An 18,329-nucleotide genomic window follows, 5' to 3' on the forward strand; every position below is an offset into this window, starting at 1 on the left:
GATGCTCTGTCTGGCCCATTGAGGGATCACAGTTCAACACAGTGACTCCATTCCAGTTGCTGTACAGTTAAGTAACAGCACTTGTTTAGACCTAGACAAACGTTTTCAGGTCAACGATTCCCACTTGGAAAGGCCACAGACCCCCATTTGATAACATCTTGTCCCAGAGACTCCCATCAGAGGAGGTTTTTGTTGTTAGATATGATTTAGCACTGGATTATATAGTAGGGACAGTTCATTTGATGATCAGAGTAGTCATTCTTACGGTATAATGTTACAATCTCTCATTCCTGCGAACGTCTAGTGAAACCAAAGTATTCCTCTTTGTTTAGAAACCAGGCACCTGGAAACCCCCTGACGGACACATGGGGGCCGCCAAACCGTATTTTGGGAACCAGTGGTTTAGATTCTGTGAATGCCTGATGAGGATGATTTGTGGTTTGGCCTGAGTCAAAGTGAGAACCCACTTTTTCACTGTTCTTGAGAGATGCTAGACAGAACAAACTGAAACAAGCAAAACACTGTCTGTGGGATATTAGCTATTTTCTTTTCTAAAAATGGAACGACCATACCGAAACAAAATGAAAAAGAGAACATACAGTCATCAACTCTGAACATTTTGGAAATTACAGACAACACTTTATCCTTTTAGAAATTCTATGCTTTATACTATATAATAGATGTAAGGATAATATATTACAGTGCTTTCATGATTTTCAATGATACTGAGGCAGTCAACCTATTTATTTTTTTTTTATTTAAAAAGGATCCCCATTAGCTGATGCCCATGGCACCAGCTAGTCTTCCTGGGGTCTGAATAGTGCCAAATGTATGTGCGTGTGCATGTGTGTATGTGTGTTTGCATGCACATATGCCTTTATGCCTATGTATGTCTATAATGAGGCAGTTTGCCAATAGCCAGCAATAACCAGTGTTTCAATGCTGTCTTTACAGTTCAGCTGAAACTGATGGACGCTTCTTATCTCCCTGTCTTGTATGTAGTTGTCGTGGGTTTGGATTCTGGGTTATGGGTTATGGAGCAGCTGTCTTTTCGCAGATCCAGAAGTTTTCCCTGTCACATAATAAATCATTCCAGCTGTTTGTCAGATTAAAGAACCTGGTCTCTACACAGTCTTCATTTCTGTCTTCGTAGCTGTTAGGCTCTCCAGGGACCCAGTAGCTGAAACCCAAAAAACAGAATACAGCTTTTTACAAAGAACCCAGCACAAGAAGCATTTGATGGACAGCAACATACAGGATGTGACCAACATCAACCCAAACACAACACAAAATTATCACAATATGATATTATGGCATGGTAAAGATTCATGTTAATACATCTCTGGAAACTGTTTTGGACTGGTATCAGAAAAATATTTAGGTCCCGAATTCACAAAATGACGCAGGTAGCAGCTATGAACGACTACAGGCGTCGCCTCAACTTTCATGTTGGTGCCGCCATATTTACACTGTTTTCAACGTTGCTGCAGGCCGTCTTTATCAACATCTACTCAAAGTCAAAATGTCTGCGGAAACAGTCTTTTGTTGGCTCTGACACAGATTCATTTCATTAATCTAGCATAAAAACCTGACATCTGGTCTGGTACTAGAGTACCTTGACAGTATGAAGCTTAAGACCCAGTTGACTGAATTCAAATACAAAAGTAATGTGAGAACCTTGTGGTCAGCGCTGACCCATCCACCCATTTCCATATCCCTTCTGTCTCGCTGTCAGTCAGTCCAATCCAGATGCGCTTTTGGAATTGTCTTGTGAAGTCCTGGTTGATAGAGATGGAAACAAACAGGAATCAACATAAGTGATTACATGTAAAATGTAAATTTGTTGTTTTATTTTCCCTCAATCCTCCACTTGTTCTCTCTCTCTCGCTCTCTCTCTCTCACACACGCACGCACACACACACACGTACACACACGCACGCACGCACGCACGCACGCACACACACACACACACACACACACACACACCTGTTCTTCTCTGCTGTTGATAATCACCAGGTCTGCACCTCTTTGCTGACAGTCTTCTCTACTACCTTTCCAGGTATTCATAATTGAGGAAACGTAGTAGAGACTATAGCTAAAATACAACCATCCTTGTCGGTTAGTTAGGCTAGTTCAGTAAGTAACAATGGAAATCTGGAAAAGGTAATCAAACAAAAAAACTTCAAATGGTACAACTGGCTTGGGGAGAACCGTTGTCTGAAGATGAATTAGTGAATGAACAAATGAATTTTTATGGGACAAAAGAGGTATTTTATATTATTCAGTAATTAATTACACCCTCTATTATATAAATTCCACTTCTCACATGCTGGCTGCACCACTGCTGCCCTGTTACTCCACCAGCGTAAGAGGAAATGTTAGAAAAACAATCTTTACTCTCATGAAATGAAAAGGGAACCCAAGCAATAACAAAAAAGAATACAAAAATAGAAATATAGCCGCAAGCGGCGATTGCGGGGTCAAAGCACAATTTGAAAAGACAGACAGATAGACAAAACATTACAGAAGGTAGAAAGACACACACAAAAACTGACATGTTGTGAAGATGGGACATGCAGTCTGTTAGTTACAGCTTAACACCAGCCCGTGACTTCTGTCAAGTTAATCTTTTCATTGCAGCCACATTGTTGAAGTTATTCACAATGGCCAAACTTTCCATGACTTGTTCATGATGACTAACGACCTGGATTTGAACCCACAACCTTCCACAGGAAATGCTGATGCCTTACCTACTGAGCCAAATGCCTGTCACAGGTCTACTGAGGAGAGGCTAACTAAAGGGAGAAGTATTGTGATACTGCAGCCTATGATTGACAGATTGACTGTGCTAATCACTTTATAGAACATTGTAGTGCTCTCCACTAATGAATAAAACAATAGTAAGTCACATGGGCCACAAAACTGCTGCTGCACTGCTCTCTGTGGGTTGAAACATCTGGCCACACCCCAATCAGTGATGCCAATTAGATGTTTTGCCATTCACAGATGATGTCAAGTTGAGTTTTCTGCACTGTGTGATTTAGTGTTGATTTACTTCTCATGAAACTTCGAAACAGTCACAGTTCATCAGGGACTTGAACTTACAATCTTGTGGTCTAAAGACCTGCGCTTAACCACTCAAACAAAACAAAGGGACAAGTAATAGGTCATAGGTGATAGTCCCATATTGAAAGCCTCAGAAAGAATATTATTACTGTATTAGTGCCCCACATTAATCAACTTACACATTGCTTTACAGACATCATCTTGAGAGTCCAGACATCACTTGTCTTTAGTTTGATGAAGATTGATCAAACTATCTTGAACATATCACATTGTCAATTTATCAAACTATTTGGAGATGCACATTTCCATCTACCGTACACTCAGTTTACAAGATATCATTAAAATTTTTTGGCTGTTTACTAATTTAAGGTATGACGATTTCAAAAATCATGTTGTTTTTTTCCTGTAACATATGGTTTAGGAGGACAACACTGTGGGATCACAGTCAGTTTTTGCTATAAACAGAGGGGGGCGACTTCAGAATCGGGGGTAGGTACCAGTGTACGAAAGATTTATCTCACTTCAGCCGACATGTTCTGAAAATTTCAGCTCTCTAGGACATACGGCTGAATTTTTATGAATTTTTGAAGTTTTGACTTTAATATCTCTGAAGATTTGGTTATTATGCAATAAGCCAAGCCCACTTTCATCAATCATGACCAAATTTATTGGATCGACTTGGACATGATCCTAGCACGTGTGAAAAATTTCATTAAAATCTATGCAGTCAATTATGAGATATAAACTTTTTGCATTTGTAGCACCCACTAGTGGTAGAGCTCAAAATGCTTTTGAGACCGTGTTCAAGCAACACTGGTCAACATGTGTTTCAAACTTTGGCTTGATTAGATGAATGGTTAATGAGTTATGACCAATTTAGTGTTAGGACATGTTTCGTTAAAAGTTTATTGGTCGATAAAAGCCAAACCAACCTATCAATAACCTTTATGCAACTTTGAAAGAGGACAGTCCCAAGATTCTCCACACCAAGTTTCATGTGAATTGGATGTGAACGGCCTAGGAGGAGTTGCGAAAAAAGTGTTTCATAAAGAATTCAAAATGGCAGACAATACAATATGGTGGACATTGAAAGTGATATATGGGTTGGACTCGGCACCTTCCAAAGAATCTATGGACACAAAAATGTTCAGTCTACGACACACGGTTCAGAAGTTATTGGCCAAAACGTAAAGTTGCTTGTTATAGCGCCACCATCTGGCCAATATACATGGGCTGCCTTGCCTGAGTAGTGGGGGGCCGTAGGAGCCCACCTGCCAAATATGGTTGCTGTAGGACTTACGGTTTCTGAGCTGCAGACACTTTTAGGGGAGAAAAAGTAAGAAAGAAAGAAAGAAAGAATTCCAGCAAAAACAATAACTAACTAACTAATTTCATCCTCATAGCACTCACCAATATTATTCAGCTTCCTCTCCAACTGGTCTCTCTCTTCAGTCAGGGCTTTGCACCCGGTCTCTATACCAGGTGTCACACTGTCAGAACTGTCTGAGAGCAGAAAGAATGACATGGAAAAGTGAATTCACCCGCATGCCAAGCACAAGAACACACACCCTTTTTGTCAGCGCGACACTTACAGTAGATTATCTTAGGTTGACATTTTGAGCAGAGACGTCACCTTCACTTGTACCAGAATCAGATCATGTCCTCAGTTAAAAGGACAATTCACTTTAAAACAGAATTCAGATATTGCATCAATCCATTAATCATAGATGGATACAAACCAATCTTTCCCGAAGCTAGCAGCCATGAGAGCCAAGACTCAATCTGTGAGTATTCTGTCACTTTATGCACACTGTGTCTTCAAAGTCTCTAATTACATTCTCATTTGAGCACTTCCACATAATGTTTCTTGATAACATCACAGATTAGAGCCTTGCATCTCTGGTTTCCAGCTTTGGGAGGAATAACCTGTCACACTTTGCAGATGACATCACGCTTTCATCCAACCCTTGACAAGCTGCCTAAAAAGTGGTAAAGAGTGCTGAATTGCACTGTTTTCAGTCGGCCTCTGCCTACTACACATTTGGAAAAATGGGAATAAGTGGGATGGAGAACGAGAAGGAAAGGACGGGCGGGTAGTAGGCTAAAAACATGAAGCAAGAACTCAAAACTGGGAAGTCCCTTCCTCTCCTACTTCATCTTAGAGAATGACGTTAGCTTCCTTGTGACTGTGTGGTGTTATTCTCCAGCAGTGCACCTGACCATGACCTTTTTCTCAAACTTTATGATTCTGAACTTCCCCAAATGTTATTTCTGGCTCTCAATGTCGGCCTCCCACAACTTAATAATAACAAAATAATAATATCCAAACCGGATAGAGTATCAGAAATTGCTAATCATGAATGTTACTGAGTTGGACGACAACTATGGGTGAGGCTGAACACAAAAACGCAGAATTACAATAAGCCGTTATATGCAATTTTATTATTAATCAAGTGATCTACACTGCTGATTGGAACAAATTTAGAGAAACAGATTTGGAAAGCAAATGATCATAGTTTATACACACTCTAGTGGTAACCGTTTCTACTTTCTGGTCGTATGATGAGCAGATGTAGAATAGCAATCTAAGTCAGGGGGACACTGGATGTAAGTAGAGACAAAACTTGATTTGACTCACAGAGAGTGAGGCGCAGAGAGACGTTGAGAGCAGCTTGTAGGATACACAGCAACCCAAAGCTCACACCAACTATCCAGAGTCTTCCCCCTGTACGCAGAAATCACACACACATACAAATAATGTTACTAATAATAATAAAACATTAGAATTAAAAAATAAATGAAAACAAGTAAAAACAAGAAGGCACCACAGGATAAAATATTAATAGAGGGTACAAACAACAGGATAAAAGACATTGCATAAAAGCAAGTCTATAAAAATAAGGTATATGCGCACACATACACATTTACTTTTAAACACTAAAAGTTGATTTTTCTTTAGATTTTATTTAGAGGGTTTTTCCTTGAAGTTCTGAAATTATATCCTGCCATTCCTGATTCATAAAACATTGGGAAAATAATTATAAAAGACAGATTTTTTCATCATCACCCATGTTGCTGTTACGGTTAAAACTGAAATATAAATGATTGTTACATTTTTAGGCTTTCTGTCTCACCATTAACTGCAGCGGAGCGCCTCTTTAAGGTACCAACACTGTTGGCTGAAGTCTCAGAGACGTTTGCATATTCCTCTGTGATGCCAGACTGCTCTTTACGGACAAACCTCACCATATTTCCCCCACTGGAGTGCAATGAAAAGTTAGTGACAGTGTTTTCTTTGCAGTGCACCGATTTATGATCTGCGTCTTCTTTTCTGTCTTTCTCATTAGTCAGTTTGCACAATATTGTACTTCTGTTCTTCCTCATTTTTCCGCAACTTGTCATTCTTCCCCTATTCAGTCTCTTTGCTTCATACTAGAGGCTGTGAACTCTGCCCCATCTACAAACTGTGCAGATTCTTGGGGACCTGCAAAGTTGGAAGTAATGAATCACAATTAGCCTACTTTTGTTGCTGAATTTGAGTAGCTTTTTTGTGCACTTTTTTGATTTTAGGTTTAATAAAGTATGTTTTGACTTAGAAGCCTTTCATTGACTGACTTGCCCATCCCAAGGTTTCTTCCATTTCTTTTTTCCTATATCAGGGGAGTTTTTCACTGAGTGTTTAAAGTTGGGGTGGGGGGTGGGGGGTGGGGTTTCACTTGTTGTAATTTATATAATTTAGAATGCGGGTGCTGTGAAGCCCTATGAGACTGTAACTGTAATTAAAGTAATGATCCACAACGTTTGTCATATATACAAAAGTCAATTTTACTACTCTCTATCACTAATTGATAGTGATTCAAGCTGTAGCCAGTTCAAAACTTTTATATTTGCTTTTCTAAGCACCTATGTGGGGGTTCCTCTTTTCCGGGAAAACTTCTCTGGCACACAGGAAGTGATGCGTTTTATGTTTCCTGCATGTTTCCTATTTGGAATAAATACAAGAGAGGATTAGTTTACAGTGAGTGTCTTTATTATTATGTTGGGCCAGAGCCTACATTGAGTGCAAAACACCAAAACAATGATCGTTTATCACCAAAGGTGTAACCAAAATCAAGAAATACATTATCACTTTCAGGCCTATACAAATAAACTCTGACTTGACTATATCTGTTGTGTGCAGTTTACTGATGTCACCTTACAGGATTTCTGGGTATTGAATCAAATTTTCTCGCTGTCATTTTCAGTCGCCAACATGAGAAGTTGCCTAGTGCAGCTTTACATAGTTCAAATGTATGAAGCCGCTTTCAGATCCATTTATCCGGTCTATTAACATCTCATCAATCGTGCTATCAGTACTCTGTCTCCTCATTTCTTTCTGTGCCTTTCCTTCACTGCTTTTCTTCTCCCTGCCATGGTCAGGGATTGAACACAACTATTACAATTTGACAAAGAGGAAGTATTCAAAATGTTTAGAAAAAGACATCTAGAAAAGACATCAAGCTAACACCGCACTGAAGGAAGTGAAACCAGCGGGGCGCCAAAGCATGAGAAACCATGAGAACATCTCCGTGGAAACTTATCATAACCCAACCACATTTTCAACCATGTGTGCTATCTCAGATCAGAGGTACTCAAATTGCCTTGGCTTCATCGTATATTAATGGGGACATGGAAAAAAATACCAGAGTCAATTTTTCACACCCACAAAACTCTGAGTTATTTACGAAAAAAAAAATAGTACCTAGTATAGTATAGGACCCGCCTTCTGTCAATCACAACCACAGAACTTGAATGGATTCATTAATCCATTAATTAATCCCTTAATCTATTCAAGTTCTGTGATCACAACCCATTCAAGCCAACGGGCAAACCAAAGCAAAATGCCTCCCGAGCTATAGTCTGTAAAAATTAAACGGAAAACAAAGTTTGTTTTTTATGGGGCCAGAATCATCTGAGAAATCCGTAAACAAATGCAACTGAATCCACACGAGATTTGTGAATGCAGATTTGACAACCAATAAATAAATGCAAAAAACTCACGTTTTTGACGTAAATATGCACATGAAGCACTTCAAATACAATTTTTATGATATTAATATATAACTTCCAACTTGGAAATATACAGTATGTATGGAATTGTTTGACATGTATTCAAGTTGAGTGGTATTTATTTGTTGAATTGTTTGACATTTATTCAAACTGGGTGGCATTTGTTTGTGGACAGGAAAATATTTTGTGCATTTATTTTTTTGACAAATCTGACCCCATAGATTTTACACAATTAACCTACCACAGCAAACGAGTGGATCTATTCTTCTTGACAATACATTGAATGACCCTAACCCTGGAACACACAGAGTAAACACATAGAATAAACCAGCTTTCACCACGGTGGTCTCATTTCTCTACAGCCATTATACTATGCTATATGAGAATATGAGAATGATATGTTTAGGTAAATATTTAACAAAGGGCTTTATCAAAGCTGTATTATTGAGGAACTGTCACACCACCTTCTCACAGATCCAGCTGATCTTTACGTCACATGGCAGGTCATTCCATTTGTTCAAAGGGTCACTATAATCATTGTTTAGCTCAGCACAGTCCTCTGGTCCAACTTTTAAAAATCCGTCCCCATTGTCAGGCTGCGTCCGTCCCCAGTACCTGAAACACAGGAGGACAAGGAGTCAAACCCTGTGGTGAAGACATCGTCCATAGCTACAGTAACTCTTGAAGTCTCACTTTTCATTTGTCAGAAAAAATGTGATCAGATCTTACGCTGTGGTCGGAGGTGATCCATCCACCCATGTCCAGGTCCCTTCTTCCTCTCTGTCTGTCAGACCAATCCACACCCTCTTGTTTAGTCCAGCCAGGAATTTCTGTTTGTGGAGAAGTAATTAGATGTTAATTTTAAAAAAAGCAAGGTTCAAGTGATCAAAGGAAGAACTGAAGGAGGGTGGAGAGGGTTTAACGCCCCACACACACACACATACGCACACACACACGCAGACACACCTGCTCCTCTTTGCTGTTGATGATCACCAGATGAGCTCCTCTCCTCAGACAGTCCTGTCTGCTCTCTTCCCAGGTTTTCCTCTCATTGAAGACGTAGTACCAGTTAGAGTTAAATTCAATCCAACAATGTGGATATGTTTGTGCTGCAACAAATCAATACAACACAACATGTATGTTAAACACTCACACACAAAATAATAACTATGTGAACTGCCTTCATTTAATGACATCATTTTACTTATTCTGGTCAACAGAGTTACTCACTCTGGGTACATAAACTCTCTTTCAGGATGTTGTAACTGGTCTGTAACTGGTCTCTCTCTTCAGTCAGGATGTTGTTACTGGTCTTTATCTGGTCTCTCTCCATCTTCAACAGCTCAAGCTTCTGCGCATCTGAATTATCTGAATGAAATTTTAAGAGAAAACCATGTTCCTTGAAGTAGTCCTACTAGGAACTGAGGTATCGCTTGCTCTTGGCAGTGAACAAGCATAAGGAAATGAAAAGAGAATGACACTTACACAAGATGAGACGCAGAGAGATGTTGAGAGCAGCTTGTGTAACACACAGCAGCCCAAAGCTCACCAAGACCAGCCTGTAAAGTTTTCCCTCTGCAGAACAAACATTCACATGTGGGAAATCAGCTTGTGATGCCGTTTTCACTTAGGCTGCTCAAGTATGCCTTTCAGTGTAAAGAAAATATATCAAGGAAATCTGAAATCTTCAATTTCTCTTCCCATATTTTCCTTACCATGTTTCTGGGCGGCCTGCTGACGCCCCTCAACAGAATTAGCCCTCATGAGATGATCCTCGTTGACCTCCATTATTTCAAGTTCATCTCGTCGGACAAACCTCGCCATTTCATCATCTCTCTTTGCTTGTGACTTCTGCATCTGTTGTTTGACTCTGTTAGACTGAACTCTGTCAGCATTTGGGTAAACCACATCTCAAGACCACACTAAGGCGGGGAGGAACCTGACTGCAGTTAGTCTCCAACACAGTGATGTAATGCCACAGCTCATACATGCATGTAATAATGTGAGTCTACAGTACAGCAGGCTGCTGTGGAAAATGTACTTAATGAATAATATGTAGCTATAGCATGTAGGTCTGTTTATACATATTTCTATTAAAAAATATTTGTACATACATAGATAGATAGATAGATAGATAGATAGATAGATAGATAGATAGATAGATAGATAGATAGATAGATAGAATAATAATAATAATTGTATTTATATAGCACTTTTCTTAACAAAGTTGCTGAACACCAGAAGATTAAAACAATGACATAAAATAAATACAAGAAATAGCATAAAAATACATTCAAATAATAAAAGCCAACAGAAAAGGAGAATAAAACAATTAGGAAAAAGCAAGTTTAAAAAAGTATGTTTTCAATTGTGATTTAAAAGCAGTGATAGACTCGGCCCTTCTAATAGTTTCGGGCAAGCCGTTCCACAACTTGGGGGCCCTCACTGCAAAAGCTCAGTCTCCTTTGGTCTTAAGTCTGGACTTTGGAACTGACAACAGAGCTTTTCCAGTGGATCTCAGTGAGCGTTGTTGTTCAAGGGGAGTTAAAAGTTCGGAGATATACGTTGGGGCCAAACTATGAATAGATTTAAAAGTCAGCCATACAATTTTAAAATCAATTCTGTACACGATAGGAAGCCAGTGGAGAGAGGCCAATATGGGGGTAATTTGCTCTCTCCACTTTGTTTTAGTTAGCAGCAGGGCCGGCGCTCCCAATAGGCTGAATAGGCAAATGCCTAGGGCCTCACAAACGCCTAGGGTCTCACGCATCCTTTATTTTTTTTTCTACAGTCGAAAAAAAACAAAACAGTTCTTAAATGATGTGCCAGTGATCATAAAACCAATCAAAAGCACTGATTCTGTGGAGTTACTGGTGATGATGCAGTATGGCTCCGCCAAAAAGAAAACAACCCTCGGGGGCTGCAAAGAGAAAGTTAAATGACATGCCAAGAAACCACAGCGCGAGTCAGGTATGTATGTTAAAACCCCTTGCACCCCGACTTTCCCCTTACAATTCCCTTTTCAGTAGTTAGTCACAAGGGCTCTCTGATTTGATGAGTTTCCACAAAGACACTGTACATATAGGTTCCCATGGTCACATGTTCATTTTTTGCACTTTGGGGCCAGATAGACTCAAGTAAAAATCAATTATAAAAATTATTCTCCAATGCGTTTTCAGGGAGAAATGATGCGAAAAGTAGCTCCACACTCATGCGTTTGATCTTGTGTGAAATGCCATGATTCTGAGCCCAGATCATGTGTGTAAAAAAAACTTATGACGATCTGAAATTCCTAACCTATTTTTCAAGAGGTGTTTTGTATTGAAAATCAAAAAATCATGGCATTTCACACAAGATCAAACGCATGAGTGTGGAGCTACTTCATCATTTCTCCCTGAAAACACATTGGAGAATAATTTTTTATAATTGATTTTTACTTGGGTCTATCTGGCCCCGAAGTGCAAACATTTTTTTGAACATGTGATCATGGGAACCTATATTTACAGTGTTTTTGTGAAAACTGATAAAATCAGAGAGCCCTTGTGACTAACTACTAAAAATAGTATATTAAGAAAAACTTGCACTGTGGCCTCATACTTTCACCGATTTTAAACAATCCAACAGATTTGTGCTCAGTTTAGCTACTTTAAGTACTGCAAAGGAAATATTACATTTCCACCGCAGACATTAATGGGTTAAAAAAGCAGTATGTAAAGAAATTTTGATGGAGGGTTGGGTACCCTTTTTAAGTAGGGCACATCATCTTGCTGTCTATCCTGTTCTAAGTGACTATGATCATAATCAGAATATTTAAACAAAAATACATTAAGACACAATTTATAAGTGGCAAAGAGGCAGGCGTTGAGCATCTGTTGGATCCCATCTGTGCAGGTGCCAAATGTTAATTGTAAAACATACAATCATCAATTTCTCAAAATCCAACAAAAATGACAAATTAAAATAGCTTTTTCAAAAGCCTTCTAAAGTAACAAATGGATCAATTACCAGAGCTTCATGAGATTGAATCTTCAAAATATTAACCAATTTTCTTTGAAGACCTAGAGAAGTAAAAGCAAGATTTTGTGCACAATATGTAACTTCAGTTTCTCTTCCCATATTTTCCTTACCATGTTTCTGGGCGGCCTGCTGACGCCCCTCAACAGAATTAGCCCTCATGAGATGATCCTCGTTGACCTCCAGTATTTCAAGTTCATCTTGTCGGACAAACCTCGCCATTTCTGCATCTCTCTTTGCTTGTGACTTCTGTATCTGTTGTTTGACTCTCTTACACTGAACTCATCTGTCTGTCAGAATTTGGGTGAATCATCTCATCTCCGGACCAGATTGAGGCAGGAAGGAAGCTGGTTGTGCAGCTAGTCTCCAACACAGTGATGTAATGGTATCGTTAGGACTTGCATTCTGTCAGTCACAACCCATTCCAGTCAACAGAAAACTAAAGCAAGATGCTTCTGCCAGCTATAGTCTGTAAAATTAAAGCTTGTTTTTTATGGGACACAGAATCATCTGAAAAATCCGCAAACAAATGCAACCGAATCCACATGTCAGGTGATGTGAAGGCAGATTTGACAACCTGTAGGCCTAAATGAATGCAAAAAAAAACTCATGGATGTTTTTTAACATAAATATGCACATGAAGCACTTCAAATGCAATATATAACTTTGGAAAAAATAATCTTCTAAATTTTAAATATATATGTGGAATTGTTTGACATTTATTCAATTTGGGTGGTATTTATAAATGGAATTGTTTGACATTTATTCAAGTTGGATGGCGTTTGTTTGTGGACAGGAAAACACATTTGTGATCATCCTTGTTTATTTTAGTCATGATATGCATTTGTGAAACTCTTTACTGGGATTAACTCGTAATATTTAGACTGCGTTTATTTCAAAATATATACTTTTAAAAACAAGTAAAATATAGGAAAAATAGCAAATATCTCATAACGTGATGAAAACACTGGAAACGATGTACAGTGATGTAAAACAGCAAGGGAATGCAGGAAATGAGCAAAAACTCCAATGATGCTGGAATTTGACCAATGCTAATGAAACATTTTGGCAACCAGACTACTATGTTATTATATACTGAAATACAGCAAACCTACTGGAGTGTAGCTGTACAGTAGAGTGGCTCTATTCTTCTTGACAATACACTGGTGAATGATGTGGTTATTCTGACTATTTCTGGGCCCTCGTTTATCAACAAATATCTACAAATATGTGTGTAAACCATGCGTACGACCATTTCCAAGCAAAGAGTCGGATTTTATCAGTCTGTACTTACCGGTATGCTTGAGAATATGCGTGAATTTAAGCACAGCCCTGCCCATGCTTACCCACAGCACCAAGCGGTTGAAAATGAAAGACCACCAAGAACGACAGGGACAGACAATCAAATGAATAGGCCTTTTCATAATTATTAATATAAAATTCCTTAGGCTTCAGTAGTTGAGACTAAAAGTGCATGTTATACCATTCATAAACAATTTCAACAGTGCATATTGTTCAACTATATTATCTAGTCCATTTAAGCATACTGATTAAATCGACTAATTGGCATCATTTTAAATATTAATATGGGTGTTAAAATTCAGGGTATAGGCAATCATAAAAGGCAACAATAAGACATTGATTGTTGTGTGCGTAAAAAACAGACAGCGCACCAACGTTTTAACTGAAAGTGATGAGTGGCTACTCAGTAGATGTTATTTTCCAAAGCCGGTTTTATTATTGGACCTCTGCCCCCACCTTCTCCATCAGGGAGGACCTGCAGGCTTAGAGAAATATATTCAAATGATAATTATTTATCACGACAGGAGGCAAGTGTTTGGTCCAAAGTGGCCGGTCCACATCGGACAGGCTGGTCTCAGTCTGTCCTCCGCCTGCTGCAGCAATGTCCCTCTTGTTGACTATAATTATTTTGGATTCAGGTCAAAGTTTTTTTTAAATTTCTGCCACTGCTCTGCTGATAAAACAGTTTAATGCAGCTCACACCTGCTGACAGGCTGTATTTTTTCGCTTGTTTATTAATCTACCATCGAGTGTTCCAGAAAGTACTTTGTGGTGTGCCATAACCTCAGTTACCAACAATTCAATTTCTGTACATATGCATATGATAAATGAGGGCCCAGGACTGTAGGAACTTCAACTACAGCAACAGTTGATGCTGCACACCTAGCTAGGCACCATGGGACTGGACAGCATCTGGACTTGTTTATGTATTTGTTCACCTATAATACAACATAATATAATGCTTCCATACTACACACAAGCAGAGTGAGACAGTCCTCTTCTGGTTTGGGTCAGGCTCCTCCTTCGTGCCATAAGTCAGTCCTGCACATTTTGCTCCAAATCGTACTCCAGGCACACAGAGTAAACACATAGAATAAACCAGCTTTCACCACGGTGGTCTCATTTCTCTACAGCCATTATACTATGCTATATGAGAATATGAGAATGATATATGTAGGTAAATATTTAACAAAGGGCTTTATCAAAGCTGTATTATTGAGGAACTGTCACACCACCTTCTCACAGATCCAGCTGATCTTTACGTCACATGGCAGGTCATTCCATTTGTTCAAAGGGTGACTATAATCATTGTACAGCTCAGCACAGTCCTCTGTCCTAACAGAGGACTGTCTGACGTTGTCCCCATTGTCAGGCTGCGTCTGTCCCCAGTACCTGAAACACAGGAGGACAAGGAGTCAAACCCTGTGGTGAAGACATCGTCCATAGCTACAGTAACTCTTGAAGTCTCACTTTTCATTTGTCAGAAAAAATGTGATCAGATCTTACGCTGTGGTCGGAGGTGATCCATCCACCCATGTCCAGGTCCCTTCTTCCTCTCTGTCTGTCAGACCAATCCACACCCTCTTGTTTAGTCCAGCCAGGAATTTCTGTTTGTGGAGAAGTAATTAGAGGGTTCAAGTGATGATAGCAAGAACTGAAGGAGGGTAGAGAGGGTTTAACGCCCCCCCCCCCCCCCCCCCCCCCCCCCCCCCCCCACACACACACACACACACACACACACACACACACACACAGATGAAAGATTTATTTATGTCCACATAAATACAAGCATACAAAGGACATAAACACTATTAATGCAGTCAGATATTGAGTCAGTCAGTTACATAAGTGCCTAATTGGCAGCCACATTGTTGCATACACACAGGATGAAAACGGTGGCAGGTCGAAGGATAACAGACAGGATCCACTTCATGGGTATAAAAAGCAACACCTTCTCCATATTGAGCGGCTACCAATGATAGCAGATACTGAACAATACCTCGCTAACTGCTTGGCCCTTCTCTTAGGGAGACCAGCCACCTGAAGGCCCCTCACAACTAGCTTGTGCACATGACCCAGGCTGCCAAACATGAAAACTAAAAGTTTACACTTGTAGCCTAGCTGTGAAATGGTCTGCTCCAGCTGTTGATATTTCAGCATCTTGGTTAGAAAGGCTTCCTCTAGGCTGTAGTCAAAAGTACAGCCGACCTCTAGAACGAACACCTCTCTAAGATCTTCATTGACAACAACAACATCAGGGGTGTTAGCTGTAATATTAGAGAACACTTCTGAATCCTCACTACACAGACTGAACATGCTCGGCTTCACAGTAGAATGCTTAAAAAGCATTATAGAAGACCTGAAAATAGATGTGATATCTTTCGATATCAAATCCACTATTCTGTCGTGCCTACATATGTAAAGGCCCCTGTATACATGGCAACCATTTAAGATGTGAGACATGGTTTCAGCTATCTGTTCGTGACCATGGTGTTCACAGTGAGGAGCATGACTGTCAGGAAGCCAGATGGAAAGATTAAGCTTAGTTGGTAAAACCTGTAATCTTGCTTTTACAGTGAAGATGACAATGCTCTCATCTTTTTGAACACTGTGTGGGAGACAGAGTGATCTGCAACAGGGAGACATGCTAGCTTCCCTTGAAGTTTCAACTCAGTCCAGCGTTGCCGTTGTCTCTGTTGTTGCGCCCTCAAGAGGTGACCTCGGGCATTTGTTAGTGGAAGTTGATGTTCTGTTCCACCGACATTCACAGTCGCTCTCACAGAGATACTGGGGTCAGATATAACCTCCACCGAGACATTCACCGCCTCGGAGTTAGACCCTACCCACTCCAGAGTAACTTTTGCCCAGCCACATAGGTCGTTCAAGTCGGGCCAGTCCGACCACACGCCGAAGCCAGGGGAGCGACTGTCCAGCTTTCCACTGGGTTTCCTCTTGAAGCCCAGGAAACTAGGATCCGACTCACGGGGACCTTGCGCCTCTGTAGGTCCAGGAACAGAGAAGCTCTAGCAAGCTCTCTGACACATTGACCATCACTGTTAAGCATATTTAATAGATGGCAGAGCCTCGTAGCAATATATGTCCATTCAAAGTTAGGAACCCCCAGTCCACATTCCCATTTACTATTGCGTGTACTACGCGTATTTAAGCCAGCCCACTGTCTTACCAAACGTACAGTTTTATCATTCAAGTCATATAGTGACTTTCGTGGACTATGTACATTGGAAAACAGATGTTGTACTAGTATGTGTGTGCACACACACATACACACACACACACACACACACACCTGCTCCTCTTTGCTGTTGATGATCACCAGATGAGCTCCTCTCCTCAGACAGTCCTGTCTGCTCTCTTCCCAGGTTTTCCTCTCATTGGAGACGTAGTACCAGTTAGAGTTAAATTCAATCCAACAATGTGGATATGTTTGTGCTGCAACAAATCAATACAACACAACATGTATGTTAAACACTCACACACAAAATAATAACTATGTGAACTGCCTTCATTTAATGACATCATTTTACTTATTCTGGTCAACAGAGTTACTCACTCTGGGTACATAAACTCTCTTTCAGGATGTTGTAACTGGTCTGTAACTGGTCTCTCTCTTCAGTCAGGATGTTGTTACTGGTCTGTAACTGGTCTCTCTCTTCAGTCAGGATGTTGTTACTGGTCTGTAACTGGTCTCTCTCTTCAGTCAGGACGTTGCAACGGATTTGTAACTGGTCTCTCTGTTTAGTCAGGCGGTTGTAACTGGTCTGTAACTGGTCTCTCTGTTTAGTCAGGCGGTTGTAACTGGTCTGTAACTGGTCTTTTGCTTCAGTCAGGCTGTTGTTACTGGTCTTTATCTGGTCTCTCTCCATCTTCAACAGCTCAAGCTTCTGCGCATCTGAATTATCTGAAAGAAATTTCAAGACAAAAACACTTTTCTTGAATTAGTCCTACTGGGTTTGAGGAACTGAGATATCTGTTGCTCTTGGCAGTGAACAAGCATAAGGAAATAAAAATAGAATGACACTTACACAAGATGAGACGCAGAGAGATGTTGAGAGCAGCTTGTGTAACACACAGCAGCCCAAAGCTCACCAAGACCAGCCTGTAAAGTTTTCCCTCTGCAGAACAAACATTCACATGTGGAAAATCAGCTTGTGATGCCATTTTCACTTAAGCTGCTCAAGTATGCCTTTCAGTGTAAAGAAAATGTATCAAGGGAATCTAATCATTGGAAGGGAAACCAGAAGGCAATGATTTACACTGATTTATATTTGCCTAGAAGTGCCACATGTGAGGACACAAGAACAACTTCATTTTTTGAAATTTCACATTAAAAAAGCAGTATGCAAAGACATTTGGATGGAGGGTTGGGTACCCTTTTTAAGTAGGGTACGTCATCTTGCTATCCTGTTTTAAGTGACAATGATCGTAATCAAAATATATACTTGGCAAAGAGGCAGGGGTTCAGCATCTGTTGGATCCCATCTGTGCAGGTGCCAAATGCTAATTGTAAAACATACAATCATCAATTTCTTAAAATCCAACAAAAAAATACTAATTAAAATTGCTTTTTCAAAAGACTTCTATAGTAACAAATGGATCAATTACCAGAGCTTCATGAGATTGAATCTTCAAAATATTAACCAATTTTCTTTGAAGACCTAGAAATAAGTAGAAGGAAGATTTTGTGCACAATATGTAACTTCAGTTTCTCTTCCCATATTTTCCTTACCATGTTTCTGGGCGGCCTGCTGACGCCCCTCAACAGAATTAGCCCTCATGAGATGATCCTCGTTGACCTCCATTATTTCAAGTTCATCTCGTTGGACAAACCTCGCCATTTCTGCATCTCTCTTTGCTTGTGACTTCTGTATCTGTTGTTT

General features: G+C 39.9%; 3 protein-coding genes and 1 long non-coding RNA gene across 4 annotated transcripts; all 4 read right to left on the bottom strand.

The window, feature by feature from the left end:
* Positions 1-1,042: 1,042 nt before the first annotated feature.
* On the bottom strand, positions 1,043-9,963 carry LOC139930211 (uncharacterized). Its single transcript, XM_078290429.1, has 5 exons — positions 9,831-9,963; positions 5,705-5,791; positions 4,477-4,569; positions 1,678-1,778; positions 1,043-1,180 (listed from the first exon to the last, which is right to left on the bottom strand). Exons 1-4 carry the CDS (start codon positions 9,937-9,939, stop codon positions 1,732-1,734), a joined length of 336 nt encoding a protein of 111 aa, XP_078146555.1. The 5' UTR covers positions 9,940-9,963; the 3' UTR covers positions 1,043-1,180; positions 1,678-1,731.
* LOC139930188 (uncharacterized) lies at positions 7,313-8,238 on the bottom strand. Its single transcript, XR_011785450.2, has 2 exons — positions 7,777-8,238; positions 7,313-7,681 (listed from the first exon to the last, which is right to left on the bottom strand). It is a non-coding gene; the product is annotated as an uncharacterized LOC139930188 (long non-coding RNA).
* LOC144538117 (CD209 antigen-like protein D) lies at positions 8,373-9,448 on the bottom strand. The gene is made up of 4 exons (XM_078282142.1): positions 9,346-9,448; positions 9,082-9,224; positions 8,845-8,945; positions 8,373-8,730 (listed from the first exon to the last, which is right to left on the bottom strand). Exons 1-4 carry the CDS (start codon positions 9,446-9,448, stop codon positions 8,571-8,573), a joined length of 507 nt encoding a protein of 168 aa, XP_078138268.1. The 3' UTR covers positions 8,373-8,570.
* Positions 9,964-13,915: 3,952 nt separating the features above from the next.
* On the bottom strand, positions 13,916-18,329 carry LOC144537835 (uncharacterized). Its single transcript, XM_078290396.1, has 6 exons — positions 18,179-18,329; positions 17,475-17,564; positions 17,003-17,350; positions 16,739-16,881; positions 14,938-15,038; positions 13,916-14,823 (listed from the first exon to the last, which is right to left on the bottom strand). The coding sequence occupies exons 1-6, from the start codon at positions 18,285-18,287 to the stop codon at positions 14,658-14,660; spliced, it is 957 nt and encodes a 318-aa protein (XP_078146522.1). The 5' UTR covers positions 18,288-18,329; the 3' UTR covers positions 13,916-14,657.

Source organism: Centroberyx gerrardi, chromosome 3 (genome assembly GCF_048128805.1).
Source record: "Centroberyx gerrardi isolate f3 chromosome 3, fCenGer3.hap1.cur.20231027, whole genome shotgun sequence".
NCBI lineage: Eukaryota > Metazoa > Chordata > Actinopteri > Beryciformes > Berycidae > Centroberyx > Centroberyx gerrardi.

Coding starts and splice junctions, on each gene's coding strand:
- LOC144537835 (XM_078290396.1), bottom strand. CDS start 18,287: ATGGCGAGGTTTGTCCAACGAGATGAACTTGAAATAATGGAGGTCAAC. Junction 15,039..16,738: donor TCAACAGCAAAGAGGAGCAG/GTGTGTGTGTGT, acceptor CTCCACAAACAG/AAATTCCTGGCTGGACTAAA. Junction 14,824..14,937: donor GGATCACCTCCGACCACAGC/GTAAGATCTGAT, acceptor CCTGTGTTTCAG/GTACTGGGGACAGACGCAGC.
- LOC139930211 (XM_078290429.1), bottom strand. CDS start 9,939: ATGGCGAGGTTTGTCCGACGAGATGAACTTGAAATAATGGAGGTCAAC. Junction 5,792..9,830: donor GCAGGCCGCCCAGAAACATG/GTAAGGAAAATA, acceptor TTCTGCGTACAG/GGGGAAGACTCTGGATAGTT. Junction 1,779..4,476: donor GAGGAAGCTGAATAATATTG/GTGAGTGCTATG, acceptor TCTATCAACCAG/GACTTCACAAGACAATTCCA.
- LOC144538117 (XM_078282142.1), bottom strand. CDS start 9,448: ATGGAGAGAGACCAGATAAAGACCAGTAACAACATCCTGACTGAAGAG. Junction 9,225..9,345: donor AGAGAGTTTATGTACCCAGA/GTGAGTAACTCT, acceptor GATTTGTTGCAG/CACAAACATATCCACATTGT. Junction 8,731..8,844: donor GGATCACCTCCGACCACAGC/GTAAGATCTGAT, acceptor CCTGTGTTTCAG/GTACTGGGGACGGACGCAGC.